The sequence below is a fragment of the Temnothorax nylanderi genome, unplaced genomic scaffold, assembly GCF_030848795.1.
Source record: "Temnothorax nylanderi isolate EJ_2023f unplaced genomic scaffold, tnyl_v1.0 TNYL_tig0006_pilon, whole genome shotgun sequence".
Taxonomy (NCBI): domain Eukaryota; kingdom Metazoa; phylum Arthropoda; class Insecta; order Hymenoptera; family Formicidae; genus Temnothorax; species Temnothorax nylanderi.
In genome coordinates this window covers 989,326-1,008,054 of record NW_027249068.1, presented here as the reverse complement: position 1 = coordinate 1,008,054, position 18,729 = coordinate 989,326, and the positions used below count along the sequence as shown (strand labels likewise).

Here is an 18,729-nt window from a genome sequence, read left to right as displayed (position 1 = left end):
AAATAACACTGAGAAGTCAGAACGCTAATTGCCGGAGTAATCAAATATTCATTTGCAAACTCGCAAAGTGAGAGGATGGGGTGGCAATAATTAATTCTTTCCGGTCCGGCAATTCCAACGGGAATCACATCTATTATGTTCTCTGTATACGAGTAAGTTCAGTTTGAAATCTTTTATCTACTTTTTATCGTGAGTTGCGGTAGATGAACCATTAGCAAAAGATTGGAAAAAGGGAAAACGTAGTTACTTTTATTACAACGAACTAACTGATTATACGATGTCAAACGAAATCACTGAAATTTCCATTGTTTCATATACCTATTTTATAAGCACAGAATAAATTATCTCCACGTGGAAATCGTCAGAAGTATCACTATCGTTCTATTTGCGAATAAAAGATAAAATATTTTCAAACACAAAAGGCAATATTTCATTCAAGCTAACGCGAGGTATCATAGACATTTTATAAAATTTTGCAGAACGAGAATATAACAAAAATATAAAACTCATTTTTTCTCTCTTTTTTTCCTGCTAATGAGAGCTCCCTTTGAGCAATTAATATATGTGAAAGTGTTGCACGGTACAACAGCTTTTTATTTTTCGAACAAAATATTACCCGAGCAACGGTACCTGACGATCGAAACAATCGTTGCAATAATCAAATGCTCATTTGTAACTCCACGACTGATCGTGGAGTAGAAACTAAATTGTCCCCTTTGCCGCGTCACAGGAAGTAAAACTGCACTTCTGCGTGCAACTCGAAATTGCATTTTCGTCCGCGATCTAATATCGCGGCGAATATTTGATTCGACGTAGTTGCATTTCTTGAGGTAACTATAAACGACACCAGTTTCTCGTCGCAAAATTACTCGGAAATTTCAAAACGCAATTTCTCCAAACGACCGGGATTAATGCAGTAAATCTTAAAGCAGATGGATTCCCAATGGACAGATTTTAGATTTGAAGTCCGAGTGGTCCTTTAATCATTTTTCTTTTGCATCCTTCATTCATGTGTAGAATAAAGATGCAATTATCGTTTGATGAAATTGAAGCTTTCAAAGGCCGTTTAAATTGACTTTCAAATAGAGTTTCACGTGAAAAATGGAATAAAGAGTATCTGTTGTTTCTGAAAATTTACAATGTTGAAAATATGGCACACTTTGATCGAAAACGAACAGCTTGTCAGCGAAAATTAAAAAGAAAAGCGATCAACTGGTATCCCTCTACAATTACTTTATTCAATCTTTAATTAATCACTTTGAATTTCGGCCTATTAGCCTAATATTTGCATCAATAACTTCACGTCAAAATCACATTTAAGATAATTACGTATTCCCTCCTGTTTATGGCGCGGCGTGCCTAATCGCGGGCTTATTTTAATAATTATTCGTTGGGACGGGGTTTAATTAAAATCATGAGTCCTAAAGGGGGAGACTGGAGTTTTATTTTCCGGCAATTTATCTCTCCCCCGTGGATAATGTACGAGAGTGGTGGACGTGATGTACGGGCCGACCTGCAGGTGGTTTTCCACCGAATCTATGAATTTATGACTTTTCGCAACTGTGACTAAGAACGGCGTTTGACGACACCCCGCCACGGATCACAGTCACGTCCTCTCTTTCCCATCGCGCCGCGTTTTAATTAGAAAATTGCCGGATCGCTTGATATCGCCCAATTTATTTTCCCTCGACGAACGATACGAGAGGGTAACGCGCGCGTGATGCATGGCGAAACGAGATGTCTGACTCGAGTGGATGGTATTCCGCGGAAATGGCGAATGTCTGCGTAGGTGCAATGCTGACCCCGTTTTATTGTTCGAATAAAACGAAAGGAAGTGCAAAACTGAACCTCTCCGCCTCTCCATCTCGCATGCTTCATGACATTTATTGTATCATTTCGATCTAGTTGAAATGCGCGTTTCATCGCGCGAGAATATTTCCTGAATAAATTATTAACGTTGATGTAATCGAATCATAACACAGTATTTATTTAACCGTACAATTATCTCAGAAAACAGAGCAAGAATCAATATTGCAAACTTCTATTACCTACTTCCAGTATTAAATATCGCAAGTCATTAAAAAATTATTTTAATTATATTAAATGGAAATTCTTTGATAATCAACATTAGATCAAAATAATAAATAGATTAAAAATTTATATTTTTATATTTTCAGCCCTGCCATAATAATATTAAGGATTAAACCTGTATATCCAATAATCCTCTCATTTTTGCGCACATGGGTAATTTAATGCTCAGGTCGAAAGAAGCACCGTCTATCCCGGGCTATCATCGTCGTCTCTTATCGCGAGACGACGAAATTCCGTTCTCTCGGCGGCGGATGACGTCGACGATGCTCTACCCTGGAAATGAGCTATGCGAGAACAGAGAGAACGCGTTGGCCCGCTCCGCGCGTACAGGTACGACACGGAAATTGCGATACGGTGGAACGAAATGGCATCTGGCTGCCAGGCACTTTCGTCGAACGACAAGCCGCGAGCAAAAGTGTGAGCGTTTGACGCCATCGAGACCGGTAATTGGAAGCGTCTGGCCGCCACCGTACGAGGAGAACTTCCGGCACGCCATGCAACTCTTGGCGATATACTACGCGATTGACACGATTCACCCCGGGCCCTCGCGGTTTCACCCCGTGAAATTAACTCGAACTTCGTCCTGCGGATTATTAAGGCTCGGGGCTATATTCCTATTTTAAGGGTCAGGATTGTCAGATTGTTGTCTGATATATGAATGAACAAAAACGGCTGCAGTAATAATAGTTATATGCACAGTCACTCTAAGAAATTCTCATTGTTAAAGTGAGGCGACGTAAAAAGACAGTATACTAATATTTTAGTGTATACAACATTGTTTTTGTAACAATAAAATGTTTCTAAACATTTCGCAAGATAAAAAGAAATATTATATATTAAACATTAGTAATATTAAATTGATTAACAATTTAATATCATATTTTCAGTTTTGACATAAAAATCGTTATTAGGCATACGATTCAAATGTAAAACTTAGAAAAATTTTATAAACATGAAAAAGATAATAAATCCAATATTATATTGTCCTTTTCGCTAATGTAATTTGTGACATTTCTGACCCCTCCAGTTTTTATGTTTGCGATCCTATAAAATTAGAGAAATTATCTACAGTTTCTATCATCCAGAGATTCGCAATTACGTAATCACGAAATCTTTAATTATTGCTATCATTAAAAGAAAAATATCTCGTAAGAAATGCAATCTACTTGTCACTTACATTCTTTAACTATATAGCAATCAATTATATTGTTTCTTTTTTACCGGATATTATTTCTCTCATGCTACAGTCCCCACGGAATCACCACGAAACCTGCGTATATATGATTTGACGAGCTCGCCTGGCGAGCGCCGATATCAGCTTCATAAAGGCGACCACGCGGTAATTGAGTATTACAGTTGATGTAGGTGATGATCTGGGAGCGTAAACGCAAGTCAGGTGCTAAACGATCCTATTACGGAAAAATACGGAGTGTTCCTGGTATATCCCTTTTTTTTCAGTAAAGATATTCTTTTGACGAATTCGGAATTCATTCTTTTAATGCGAAAATTGAGCAACAAACTTACAAAGATATTTGGTATACTGTATGTAGGATTTTTTAGAAGTTAAATGTAAATAAAAATTAATTTTAAAGTTAACTCTAAAAGAAAATAAGAAAAGATAATATAAATTAAAATTAAATTACTCCTGACAATATTTTCAGATTATCGACTTTGAATAACTAACTCGATAATTTAATGTTGCAAAACTTTTCATTTAACTTAATTGTTGCGGTAGTATGTTAACCCCTGGAAGAACAGGTGTTGTAAATTTTTCATACTTTCCTCAGAAAAATAGCGATAAGTGGATAAAGGTAAAAATCCCGTTGAGAGAGAGAAATATATTTTACCGGACGAGAGATTTCGCGGAACGTAAAAAAGCGCAATTTCTCTGCCGGCATGCCGGCAAATAACTTCTCCTGTATGACATTATGGTATGTGTCCTCTTTATCCATTTGCGTTTATAATATTGCGTTTTACAGCCGTCTATCAAAAGCGCGCAAAAGCGAGCTGCGTAGTTACATTAACGGTAAACTGCTGTAGTAATCACAAATCTGACGTCTTTCACGATTGCGGCGTTGCTCCAACAGCGAGATTGCAATTATGTGCACTGCCATTGTGGTATAAAGCTGATAACGGCTCGTTGCTAGGCGAGATTAGTGAGAACTGTTGCGATTTCGTTCTTGATCTGTCTGTTGCTCCCGGAGGAAGCTAACTGTCAACAAGAATTACATTGCGTTAAATTCCACGTACGCGGTTTCTAATATTACCGGGCCAATTCTGGACAACTATTACATTTTTGTTTTATATTTTTTCGTAGACAATTTTTCCTCTTAGTATTTTATATTTTTTTCACAGTAAAGCTCGAATGTAGATTTGATGATTTTAAGCTGCGTGTAGCGACAAGACAAGCGGAATAAAAATCGCATTTTGTAACTCGTATTTCAGTCGCGATACGACCAACTGTGATAAACTTGTCGAGTTATATTTCCTCCCTTCTATCGGTAAATCGAAAAGTTTTGCTACGCGTTTAAAGAATTCTGTGACGATAATGGGAGTTGAACGAGAGATCGAAACTTCTTCCTACACGAACCTTGATGTAGGTGATCAGAGTTTCAGCCAACCGCGCACGAGTCTATATAACGACACGTATATAACAGCGTCTGTAAGTTACCAAAGAGGGAGGGGGCTTGCTTGGAGACACTTTGTATATATAATGTGATGTACACGAGACGATGAACAGAGGCGGTCCGTAATTTTCGACCGCGAGGTGGTTGCCGTTTGGGCGCCAATCGGCGCATCGAGACCAGGGTGGAGTCTGTTGCTGGCAAATTGGTAATTTGCCCGAAAGTTCAGCGGGCCGGCGCAAGAAACGCGTGGGCATCGCGGTTGTTGACGCGGGAAGACACCGGACTCCTCTCTCTCTCTCTCTCTCCGATAGGTTGGCCGAAGATCGGGTCCGCACCTTGCCAAGTTGAAATGGCGGCGGTACCGGCGAAGTGACACATTGCACAAACTACCGTGGAATGTGGTCACCTCGCGTCGTAATGCCACTCTCCGGCTTAGGGCTTCTTGCGCCGGTATACCGACCAGATTTTGACGGCGAACAGCTACGGATGACGGCAAAAACTTTCATCGGTGGTCGGCACTCGCACGGAATGCAGCCGTTATATATTTGATCGCGGATGCAGCAGTACGAATATATTGGAAAAGCTGAAAGATATATACTCTTCGCGAAATAGAAATGCCATTGAAATTTATGGGAAGGTAGAAATGTTCTTGACGAGATCTTAATGCAAATGGGATTCAAATAATAGAAATTTTATAAATTATAAATCTAAATAATATATATATATTTAGATCAGTATGTATTGTTAACGAAAGGAATCATAAAATAGTCCGCGTGCATGTTACGTTTTAGATAAATATAAATACTAAACTGAAGCAAGGATTCATATTGTTATTAACAATCAGAAAGAAAATTAAGTCTTTTCTCTTTACTTTTATCTTTTCTCTGTTTACTCTTACATAAAACACAAATATTCCTTTTAGCTCTTAACGTACCGACTTTGAGACGTTAACAAATACAATTCTAGTGGTTGAAAGCAAGATGCAAAGATTTAGTAGCAGAAAGGCGAGTGACGGAAATACATGAGGGCGACAAGCTCAGAATAGGATTTGAACTGTCACTGTGAACTATTCAGGGTCACCCTTTTATTTCGTCACCGCGTTCGAATCTCGTCCTTTTCATCTTCCCTTTGGGGAAGGCGAGTAAAGAATCTGACTGACTGCAGGACAGTCTGACGGAGATGTACCGTGACGTGGTGTGTCGGCCGGACAAGCTACAAATTCAAACGCGGATGGGAGGTGTTAGTCCGCGTCTAAACTTTCGGTCGGGCTCGTTAATCACTCTCTCGTTCGGTCGCCGATCTTGATCGGCGGAATCAGGAACTTCTCGGTGATTTGTCTTGCCATAACACGCCCGTGAGTGTCTTCCTCATTCCGCGCCGAATAGAGTAGAGTATATATATATTTAGTTTATTTTAATGTATAGTATTGTGGACAGGTCGCTGGCAGTTAACTTCCCGGCACAGAGACACCAAAAACCACTTGTATGCAGCCACAATAGCAGCTTCTCTGCCTCATCTTTTGTAGATTACGCTCATTTTATTAATTAAAGCGGAAAAGAGTATTTTAGGCGAAATGAAATAAAATAATAGTAGTTAATTAGTTAAAATTTATCTCGGCATACAATAAAAAATTAGAGTGAAATTTAGATCTGATTCATCTAGAATTGTAATATTCTAGACGCAAATAACAAATATGAGACAAAGTAGCACTTTAGTTCGTTTGGTAATTTTCTATCGTTCCGAGTCATTAATTCTTTAATTTGTCTCGAATGATGGCCTTCTGGTGCATATAATTTCGCGGAATAATGGTAACAAAAGGAATAAACAAAAAAAAACAATAATTAGCTGGTTTTATGTAAAAATTAGACAAAATCGAATCAAGATCAATCAATATTAAAATCGAAAGTAATAAACGGAAAAAGATATATTATAGAATGCATAAGAAGTTCAACTGGAAAATGTTATAAAAACTATAATTGTGTTATCGCGCGCGCGGACGTTCGCGCTTTCAGACTCATTGGCCTTTATTTGATTTTCTTGAAAAGAGATTTAAAAGAAGGGCTTGTTGTGCGGCACACGCACGCGACCGGAGGCAAGAAGCCGCGACTGACTCGGGCACGCTGCCGTAAATCTGCCGTGAAGTCGGCGCGCACTACCCTGGGAATTCTAATTCGAAATGACGGCGTCTTTTATTGGAAGGCCGACGCTCGTACGGAAATACCGGTCTCATTGTGAGCACGCGACGCCACGACCCGCTTCATCTCGGACAAATGGATCCGTCAGCATTCGCGATGCGCTCAAGATCGAAGCGTCGGGAATGAGATCAGATCCGAGGTCGACAACCCGTCGATCGTTGGCACGACGCGTCTCGTCTCCAGTCGATCTCGTTACACTAGTGACTAGATGCAGGAAGAGTGAACTACAAAAAAATCGACTTGTTGTCGTAAATTACTAGACACAAAAAAGAATCGATCGACAAAAATGACGATTGCAAGAGGGTTTGCTGGTTGCAGGATTACTCTTTTTTCTTATACTTTTTTATTACAAAAGTGTCTAGTAATTGTTTTTTCCTCAAATTGCATACGTAATTAAGATGCATTAAGATGCATTTTTATATGGTTGTTAAATCTTTCATCTCTAAACTGCGCAAAAATAATCATGACAAAATATTTTATAATGAAGCAACAAATGACGAAATTGAATCGATCGAAATATATATTTATCATAAGATAATCAGACGCAACCTGTACAAAGACGCAGCGTAGTTTTTGACCAGAAAGCCTAACCGGCTGAGCTTTGGACACGATTATTTTCGATGTAATAGCTACCGGCGTTTGTTTTCAGAGCAAACAAGCTCCTGTCGTCTTACACACTGTTCGGTAAAACGGTAATGTCGCGGTTAGCCGAAGGGTTTATTTTCCTTAAGCGTTCGTAGTAATCATAGAGCATAATGACTTTCGCCAAGCCACGGTGACGATGATTTATTTCAGTTGTCGCGAGGCTGGGTTGGTACTCACGGCAATTATAGCACGGCGTTACGAAGATATTAATTCTGTCGTGTTTAATTTCAAGCCGGTCATTTAATTAACACGATGAAATTCGTTACAAAAGACGCGAAGTAAGGAGAGTTGCCTAAAATTATCCAATGTGGGTAGCACACTGTCATATAATTTACCAAACTGCGTTATTTAATATGTATCTCGTTCAAATATAATAAATAATTTCAAACTGTAATCATTAAAATCCAACAAGAGAGCAATTTTATACATGTGTTACGTAAAATCTTCAATAAGCATTTAATCTCTGTAAAGAGATCGTTAGTAACACAAAACTTGTTTCATAACAAATTATATTCGTAAAATAATAAATGACTCATGAAAATTATTGAAAATTAATATATCGCTATCTTCATAAATGTATATTATTTATTTAAAGACAATATTGAAATATTTATAAAATAAAACTCTGAGATTGATAAATTATATTGCTTGTGCAACTCGGCAAGCAATTAAATTAATTATCTTAGCAAATCTAAGCTACTTTTCTAGCTTTGAAACTGTTGACAGGTTTGAACTAACGAGTTCCCCCTAATTTATTCAGCATTTATAGTCGCAACATTGGATCTATCGTAAGTGAAATTAATTAGACTTCTTGCGCCGAATGAATAAAGTTCTTTGGGTAACAAATTATTCGCGTGACTCGTTAGAATCATTAAGTCAATATATCGTTATCTTCATAAATGTAAATTACTTCTCTAAAGACAATATCGATATCTTTCAAATAAAACTTACGAATTGATAAATTATGTTACTTGCGTAAACGCTATGAACTATTAAATTAAGTTAATCATTATCTCAGCAAACTAGTTTTCTAGCTTTGGAACTGACGTTCAAATTAACTAAATTCGATAGTTTACTCAGCATTTACAATCGTAACATTGGACTTCTATAGTAAGTGATATTAATTAGATCTCGTGCTCGAACGGGCATATGCCATAACTTCTCCTGATACAAAATCGCTTATGCAACTCGAGAAATGATAAGCGCGACAGCATGTGCGATCTCTTGAGCAATCGCTTAATAATACCGCATCGCGCTTAAACGATTCCCTGAAGAGAATGTCGGCCGGTAGCCGCTCAAAGCTGTTTCGCAGACAGAGAAAGAGATCCTACAACCTCGACGACACTTTGCTCGTTAACGGATATGTTCGTCTCTCATGAACATCAGCGAACTCATAAATCTCCAACGGAGTGCATACTGATGTGTTCAGCGCTTGTGACTTGTGCGTTTCGCGATACTGGTATTTCGTATCCGGATACTCGGTACATTTCGAGAGGCGTGAACAGTCGACTCATAACGCGCGCGTCGCATATCTCGTTGCAGTCTGATGCGTCGCGGTTCAGATGAGATCAACGCACCGTTTCGTCAACTCGCGCGACGATCGACCCTCTTGCTCCCGGCATTCCTAATCGCCATACTACGTACAGCAGCGGGCACTCATGCCGTTTCCATTTGACTTGTACGAAAGAAAAAATCTTGCAGAGCATCAGTGATGTTTTGACAGTACTTCTGCAGATAATTTAATAAAAAATATTGGTTACATGGTACAAATATTTGTTATTAAATTATGTAAGCAGATCTGTTTGTTTTCAACTGAGAATTGGAGATAATTAGTGATAATTGACGATAACGGATTTTTACGAGTGAAAATGTAACGTTCTGCAGAAGATAATTTGAGAACCGCCGCTGTGTCATCATTCCAATGTCTAGACATGTTTTGACATACAATTTAAGTCTTTTAGTATTATTTGCAATCTTTAAGCGGAATAGTAATAAGAGCATATTGTAACATTTGAAATCAATTCATCTAATATCTTTTTATCCAATCTTTTTATGGACAATAATTAAAGTGTTGCAAGAAATTTATTTACGGTATCATTGTCTTTGGATTTTAAATCTTTAAAAATGTTATAAATTTTTTCTGGGAAAGCATTTTATAGTGCAATGTTATATGTCATGCTCTGATAATACATTTCTTTATATCCCATTTTTTTATCCCTGTTTTCTCGAAGTATTATTTAAAAATATTACCTTCTATATCATGCATCAATCGATGCCATTGAGATCGATGTTTCATTTTATCCATTTCATGTTAAAGAAATCTCTCTTCGGAGGATCGAAAAGATCCTGGAATGACATTAAACTCGTGATAACGCCAACTATTTCCGATTTTTCGCGCCATTTGTCCCGGACACTTGCTCCGTTCCGTTAGTGAGAAATCGCTGAATTGGAGTTTAAAGTTTTATGCAAAGGATCAATCTATTCCGCCTTGTCTCTATTTCACCACGCTTCGCGAAGCCGAGTTATTCCGGTTCCGTTCTCGCATCGAGGGCATCTCGCATTCGCATAGCCTCGCGGGGCGTCGCAAACTTAAATCTCTCCACGGCAAAAGATTTATACTAGGATGCGATGGATGCAACTACACCGGGCTTTCTTGTCTCGAGCATGAGATATATTTCGGTTCTCCTTTTACTGACAAGGTTAACCCCAGGTTGTAAAATCCGTCCCTAATTTATTCTTTTTTGCATTGAGAATTTCGTAAGAAAATAGTTTAATCCTTGTATCGTCACATCTGACTAGTCACAAAAGTTGCGGAAGCTGAATGATTGTATCGAAAAAATTGTTTAATAGTAAAAATATTAGAATAATTTTAATTCAAGATGTATAATATATATATATATATATATATATATATATAATTTTAGTAATAAAATTGAAAAACGATTATTTAAACATTTAGCACATTGCTATAAATCGCAATAATTTAGTTCTCCAGAAATTCTGAAATTTCAATTACACTTATCTTGAAGGTATATATTTAGATTTATTGACTACTGCCAAAATTCGTCCAACGATACGGAATGATATATATGTCGCAATACCGTTGCATCAGAAATAATTAGCGTGTAAGTTTGTTAATTTGGAGGCTGTAATGTGCGAGAAAGTTATTAACACAGAAATGTCTGCTAACGTCATCCTATGTGCAAAGTAATTACTCTGGAAATTTATAGAGTTGGCACAATTTCACAATATAAACTTCATCACGTGTAATGTGTGTGGCCGAAATAATAAATACATCGAAATTTATCCTAGTTGTAATAAGCAAGTCCGCGATTCTGTGAATATTGGTGCCAGCTATGCTGAAATTAATCATACGAAGGTGATGATAACTTCACGTATTGTGTTTCATAGCGAATATTTTATCGTCATGTTTAACGCAGATACGAGATGTATAATTAGAGACACGTGGTATATCAATACTTTAATTACTGTCACATAATACTATTGAGAGACAGAAACCAATTTAATACGCGTTTGCACGTGCATTTCGTGCATTTCATTCGAATCGATCAGGCACGTGTTTAAATTACAACTGACGCATTTTGAAAGAAATTTCTACAGGCATTCTTAATTGCGCTACGTAGCGATAAGAAGGATTCAATCACGAAAATGTCGAGAATATAATTCAATTTTTCTTCTCTTCGACAACTATATATGAGTAAAGTAAAGAACTTCCGTTCGAAGAAAGTCGCACGAAAAACAGAAACACGGACCACTTTATAGATACAGTAAACGAGATGCATTAAAAAGTTCGCGAATTTCTTATGAATGAATGCATTAGGATGACAAAGCAAGACGTTTTCCGTCAAGCGCAGATGCTTCTCAGCGAGTGACATATATACCTTCATTTGCGTGTACTTGTAACTTTCTGACAAAAGAGAGGATCAATACGTGACTCTCTCGCGGATCTGTCGGTCCCAGAGGTTCAAGTTAAAAGATAAGGTTTATTCAACGAGCGAGATGAAATTTTGAAAAACAAGTATGCGTGTCCATTAAAATAAATCTATTAGACTTGCTTGCGCTCAGGATTCTCGCTTTTGTTTCGCTCCCCATTTTTCCGTTAAACGTATAGAAGTTTCAATTCGCGCGACAAAGGCGAATGGGGTCTTACTATTGCTCGTGACAATGTTACCCGTTTATTTGGTCGTGTTGCCCCGGATAGGTACCTCGTACGCGCGATGTAATAAAATCCCATCGACCAGACCACTTTCTCGAAACAAACTTGGCTTTGTTCGCCGACATCGACGACGACAACATCCTTTGTGCGCGACATTTATACACACGGAGAACGGAGAAACGAACGTCGGAGCCAATGACGGAGCCCGCCGAGGGTCGTCGTCGTCGTCGTCGTCGTCGTCGTTACCGTTGCCAAATCGGAATACCGGATCGTCGGTGACAGAAAATTAGGAGTAACGCGATCGGGGGGAATTGATCGCGTCCGGCTGAACACTATTTCTGTGAGTATAATGTAACGGACGACATAGGCAGCGCAGATTAATCGCAAATCTTAATCGCCCGGAGAATGGCGAAGACGGAGGCGCACCATTGTATAATTATACAATGCTGCTCTCACGTACCGGTTGATTAAAATACAAAGTTAAGGCAAGCCAGTTTATTTCGGGTTGCTGGTTGCTCCATTCGTTTTATTGGGAACTAGCGGTTTAATTAGCAACGATTACACTATGTGAGAATATGGCATGACTCTTTCACCCACTTACATGCTTGCTAGATCATTGATTTCGTAGCTAAAGTTCAAGTTCCGAACACCTAAGTCATCTATTGCTCATTTTAAAATACGTAATAAATGGCTTCATATTGATATCCGGGTGTTTAAGCTGATTACGCGATCAGAATTTGATTTACGCCACTTTCACGGTAAAAGGCTCGACTGGCGGCGGCATTTGGATCGATACACACGATGGCCACCATCTCGAACGTGCAAAAACGACGACGCGGCCGCTTCTCCTTCGCGGAAATGCAGGTTGCGGTTGTAACCGCGCGATATCGCCTCTAGACCTAATGAAACTTTCATCCGCGAGATGCGGATGCAAGGCTGGAAAGGTTAGAAGTATAGCAATCGACCTGACCCATCTCCGATGCAATTAGTTCGGCAGACGGGTTTGTCGACGCGGATCCCGAAGGGGATTTTGCAATCGAGTTCCTTTCAATGATAACAAGACAGTTCTCTATCCAGGAATTGATACGATCTATAAATAGTTCCAGTTTCTTGTAATTGTTTTATTTTGTCGTTCGGATGGATATATTGAAAGTGCTTTTGGCGAGCCCCTTGATCTGAATTTTATCCATTTTTAGAACTTAATTGCGAAAACGAAATGAAGCACGTCAATAATGCAACATAAAACAATATATAACCTTTTTACAGATGATATTCAAAAAAGTGCAATTTAATTAATATAATTTAATTAATGTTGCATCATAGCGAGTTAAGGGGAGCGTATATATTGTGCAAACAATTTCACCTAACGTTAAACACGCAAAGACAATTTAAATTTTGGTCATTAAATTTAAAATCGAACTTTGTGGCTTAAATCTAAAAATTGATATTTGCTTGCAAGTAGAATACATACAAATTAGCGATAACATTACTTATCAACTTCTCCGATATGCGATCTTTCAAACAACTATTCTAGATTTACTCGCGGTTCATTCCGAATTCAGTTTCATAAGTTCTAAATGGAAACGACAACCCGAAAGATTAATCCCATGAGTGAGAACGACCGCGATGGGCGTGGTCAATATAATGAAGATACTTGTAGGACCAAGCTCTTAGCGAGCGAGTTCTGTTTGGTGTGTCTGAAAACGGCGCCAATTAGCGCGGAAATCCATCCCTCCAAGGACTCGGGGATTTCGTGCAGTCGAAAGGATACGCCGTCGATGGCGTCTGTTGGTGACGGAACGTCAGGCCGTGTCGTAATTGGGACGAATTCCTCGAGTGCCCTGCTCGCTTGTCGTTTCGACTGAAATCCTGTTTGTAAGGTTTGTACCTGGCACGCGATATTCCGGCAATTGCTCCCCGTTAATTGCTGCTCGCAGTAATACGGAAGTCCTACGCGCGTTCACGCGTTAGCTAACTGTCGAACTTGCCACCCGAATATAACTCTCTTCATGTTCCAGGCCTTCAGGGTATTAGCGCAACTTTAAGTTGATTACATTAGTTCGCGATCTCAGCGCCGAAATTTAAAATGCGCAAGTTGGTAAACGATATCAGCGTGACTTAAATCTTTTTGTCTTTCAAATTAAAAATATAATGATAAAGATATTCTTTATTGAAGCAGGCATTTGAATTGCATGGAAATGCAAAGTTTCAAACTTAACTTCTTTCATTATAAAGCTTAATTTCGTTAGGAAAATTAATAAATAAAAAATTTTAATTTTTGTATTCATTAAGAACATATAAAATTAATGATTATCTGTCTGCTATCTTAATAATTTATTACGACAAAGGGAGATTCAAATTTTTCGCGTGTCTGTTTAAGCATAATTGATGGATTGGATTAATTGTATATATAATTACTATTAATTATATATTACTATAATACTGGAAAGCCGTTTCTCTACTAATCTTGTTTCCTCTTAGCTACGGATCAATTTCAGCGACGAACTTTTTATTTCACCGGCGTCTTACTCGCGGAAATAAACTCGCGTTGCTATATTGTCTTCGCGTAATTGCTATTTGACGCTCCAATTCGCGCGACGAAACCGCAGCACCCCCGGACGCGGAGGGCGATTATCTCGAAAACGGCGCTAATGCGAAGCGAGAAACGCCGAGCGCCACACGTGGGGCGTTGGTAATCTTCATTAACCGCGGTGGAAAGAAACGCGGTAATTAATGCCGCAAGATAACTAGAAATAATTTACGCGTCACGACCAAGCGGCGTTGAGCCGCTAAACGGCCATTCTTTTGCAGCGCGAAGGCCGCGCGCTGCTCTCGCGCATTCACGCCCTCGCCTCGGCCGAGCGATTTAATCGTTGGTTAGTGAATCGTGATTCGCAAGAATAATTATTCGTGAGCATGAGTTCCCAACTCCGTTTCGCCTTTTGTTCCGCATACTTTTTCGTGAGACCGTGTGTCATCGGGATGGTGGGATATAGGATTAGTCTTATGGATAACGTCGCGAGAATGTGATACAGGCAACGAAATGAGCTGAAATATCACGTTACTCGCGAAGAGCGCTGGGTATCAAAGTAAGATATAATTATTTCGTTTACAAACACGTGTTTCATTCAGCGTAATGTATATGACGGAGTCCGCGTGCGGAGTCGCAATTCGTGGAATGTGTTGCCAGCCGGGTTGATATTCGCGATGGTGCGTCGCGACGCATTTGTGTAATTTGCCGCTTCGGGATATTTTCATCGGGTACGTTTTCATCGGGTGGTCCAAATTATCACGCACTTCCATATTCCTACGCTCTCTCGTCGTCTCGTATTCCAGAGTGAATAATAGATCTATTCGGATTCTGTGGTGAGTGAATGGTCCGCGACGAATTCATGCGTATGACGGTCGAGCGATTTTCAAGCTCGAGGATCGTTCCCATCGCATTGTCGCGCGGTTTCGGTATCCGCCTCTCATTTCGAAAATCGTCGGATTTCAACGGATTCCCGATCGTAAGGTTTCCTTCGCACGAGCTATTTTTCGCCATCGCTTTTTCACGTGGTAAAAGCTTAACGTACAGAAAGCTATTCAACATTTAACATTTACAAAAGATTTAAAATTTACAAAAAGAGAAAAAAGATGTCTACAGTTGGCCAGAAATGCAGACTATTTCACATTTTCTTCGAAGCTTGCGAGCAAGGCCGGGTGTCGGCGAAACCTTTTTGCGTCTGAATACCGTTTGATCCAATTAAGCTTTCCCCATCGTGAGCAACGAGGTACAGAAGCGGCACAAATGATGAACTAAAAAAGGGGAGAAATCGCGACACGTTCGGCGTCGGGAACGATCCTCCGTGCGTTTCGTACGTACGTAATGGACGTCGCTAATTGAATCGGATTCTGCAGGAAAAAGTCAGCTGAACATCATTGGCTTCTCTCTGTAGAATGCGATCCAATTGACGATTTGGGTACGAAAATCGAGCAAGTCCATCTCTTTTAACGAATAAATTTTAACATTCAATAAACGCAGTTTGTCGCTTGCTCTCAGAAATCTGACAGTCTCCGAATAAATTTTGTTCACGTGAACATTTCTATCAAAAATTAATTAATTATGAAATATATGTCATTTCTAAAATTAAAAAATATGTTGCAAACGCAGTAGAATTAAAATTTCAGAATTATATTTTGAATATGTTAACGATATGTAATTAAAATTTGAAAGTATTCGTTGACTAAGGATTTAGAGAAACGTGTTGAACGATATCAAAAAATATCTTAGCGACGTTCGAAAAAGAGCGGGCTTGTCCGATTCTGCACTTTCATGCTGTCGATTGCTGAAACGCATGTCCGAGGGACGCGCAGGGAGTGGTGTATGTTATGAAGTTACACGTACATAACACCGAATAGAAGGAAATAAAAAAAAAAGAACTGAGGGAGATGAAAGAGAGGCAGACTCACCCAGCGTCGGCGTTGTGTAGTCCCAGCTCTCGGCATCGTTCTTGTAGACGTTGAGCTTTGTTGGCTGGAAAAAGATAACAGACAACGATATTTAAATACGGTTTCGAATATCACAAGAAATCGACGCGTAAATTGTTTTTTTTTTGTTTCGTAATACATCGGAAAAAAATGTACCTCGATTGGAAACCCGCGAACGTAAAAAAAAAAGAAGATAGAAATGAAAAAATAAATTAATTGCAGTTACTAACTCGATTTTGTTACATGAAGGTATAGTATTTCTTTTCGGAAATTTCGGTCACAGAAATTATAGTCCACGAAAATTTTGTTTGCAAACAATGTCCTGTTGGAAAAAGCTACACACGCAGCCGTACAATGTTGTTATTGAAAGTTTCATATCGAGTTTCCATTGAATGAGGAATAGCAAGTTATCCGTAACTCAATATCGCAATTTTCGAAGGTACTGTGTAGCGCGTATCACATCCCCTTCGATTACAGCAACGAATAATCCGCGCTTGTTCTCAGTCGCCTAATGAATACTTCGGCGAATCTCCCGGGCATGCAAGACTAATTCGATTAGCTTAAGCGACGCGAATCCCCAGGTGTTAAATAGAGCAGCTCTCTATATATCTCTCTCTCTTTCTCTCTCCGCAGAGCCTCCGTGAAATTCGTAGCTCCCCGAAACTATACAAGCGTAAATGATCGATCGTTTTGTCGGGATCGCCTCGCTCTCTCGTTAAAAGAATTCGCAATACGTTCGAGTATATCGTAATACCGGTATATGCATATACGCGCGACTACGAGAGCGCTTCTGGAGCGGTTTCCACGGTCGTAAAAACGTCACGCTTCAGGCTGAATTACCGTCACGGTATATCTCGCCGTCGTCTACCGTGATAATAATTCCGCGAGTAAAACCCGGCAGGGAAAGTAAAGCGGCGTAGACAGGGGAGATACAGCGATCCAGCTTAGCCGCGTTTACCAACCTCGCCGAGCTGAAAAAGTTAACGCCTGCCCGCAATAAGTCGTCGCATTCCAGGCAGGCGCGGCGAACTTGGGGACTCCGCCGCGCACTCGGGACACAAGCTTTTACAATTACATTTCTTGCCATTATAACCGCCATATAAAGTTACACGGTGACTTCGAATGATAACTTTGGAGCGTTACCTCGAAGAAGGCTTTATAGGTCACGTCAAGGAAATATATCTTTGTCCCTCCGCGCTCGCTCAGTAAATTTGTTTTCTTATTTCTAGCCGCATCTGCGGTTCATCAATTTTTCCCGCGGATATCCTGAATTTTAGATAAAATGCGCAGAATAAATAGAATGAGAAATAACTTCTAGGCGCACTTAATTTGATGCAAGATTGAAAGTACGATACAACGAAGTTAATTTTAATGGAAACAAATTGCCCTAGTAAATACTTTTTTAGGGAAATTAAAATAAAAATCGCTCTAAGAGACAAGAAAATCGTCACCTCGATTTTATTTAGGTATCACCTTTTCCTTGCAAAAATACTAAATGTAATTTAATCGAGTCTGGTTCAATATTTTAAAACAATTTTAAGCTCTCTTCCCTCTAACTCTTTTTAAAATTTAGGACAGTCAGAAGAATCAGTGCCATAGGGCAGAAAACCGAGAGAACAGAAGAGATTGTCAAACGCGGTCGCGAAAGTTTGCTCGCTTGCCGAGAAGCTAGACCTTTGTTACGAGAATTCACACCGTAAAAGATCAAGGAGAGGAAACCAAACGACGTCGCGTCGTCTTCGTGCAATTGCATTGGGAAGAATGATGCGCAATTCTGTTAGAGTTAATCACGTTTAAGTGAGCTAAGTATGCGAATACACATTCATCGCGCGAAATACGCGCTAACAATAGCCGGGCCCGTTGTCTTGAGAGACATGTTAGTATAACTACTCCATTTTTGTCATGTTTTTATTAAGAGAAATCGAGAGAGAGATGGAAGCTGCGAGGGCAAGACCACGGCGAAAATGGCTCTTTTTCCAACGTCACCGACTAAATTACCCGGATATTTTTAAATTTCACGAAATATTTTTCTTCCGTGAACTTTCAGTCATCAGAGAGGTTCTTCCTCGAATATTAAACCGATATTGATTCTCTCTCCATAATTGAAAATAATTCTTGCGCGTATTTTTACATTTTTAATAACAACAATTTATGACCAAAAAATTATATTATTTCAGTACCCCCCCCCCCCCCAGTACGGTTAAATATATAATTTTATTTAAAGTTTATCTTTCCTCTCCTCTCTGTCCTCATTCTTAGATATTATTCTATAAAATATTTCTCTAGAATGAAGAGAGGGAACATTTTTATTATATATTTCATTGTATGCCGCAGATATCCTTATTTCTCGTATTATATAGCAGGTTCTATTTCCGTGCAATCGATCGGCTCATTGCACGTGTAATTTCTGGGCAATCTTGCTGCAATTTACAGAGAGTTACAGTTACACGTGCGCTCCACACAGAGTAGACGCATTATATAGTACGCGGCGAATTTCTTTCTGGAATACCAATGATTTTTCATA

General features: G+C 39.2%; 1 protein-coding gene across 2 annotated transcripts in view; it reads right to left on the bottom strand.

Annotated features, from left to right (window-relative positions):
- Positions 1-18,729, bottom strand: part of Sm (heterogeneous nuclear ribonucleoprotein L) — a 148,329-nt gene that overhangs the window by 37,692 nt on the left and 91,908 nt on the right. For both annotated transcript variants that reach the window (XM_071715399.1, XM_071715408.1), the window contains exon 6: positions 16,188-16,251. In XM_071715399.1, coding sequence (XP_071571500.1) covers positions 16,188-16,251 — 64 coding nt within the window. The remainder of the gene's footprint in view (positions 1-16,187; positions 16,252-18,729) is intronic.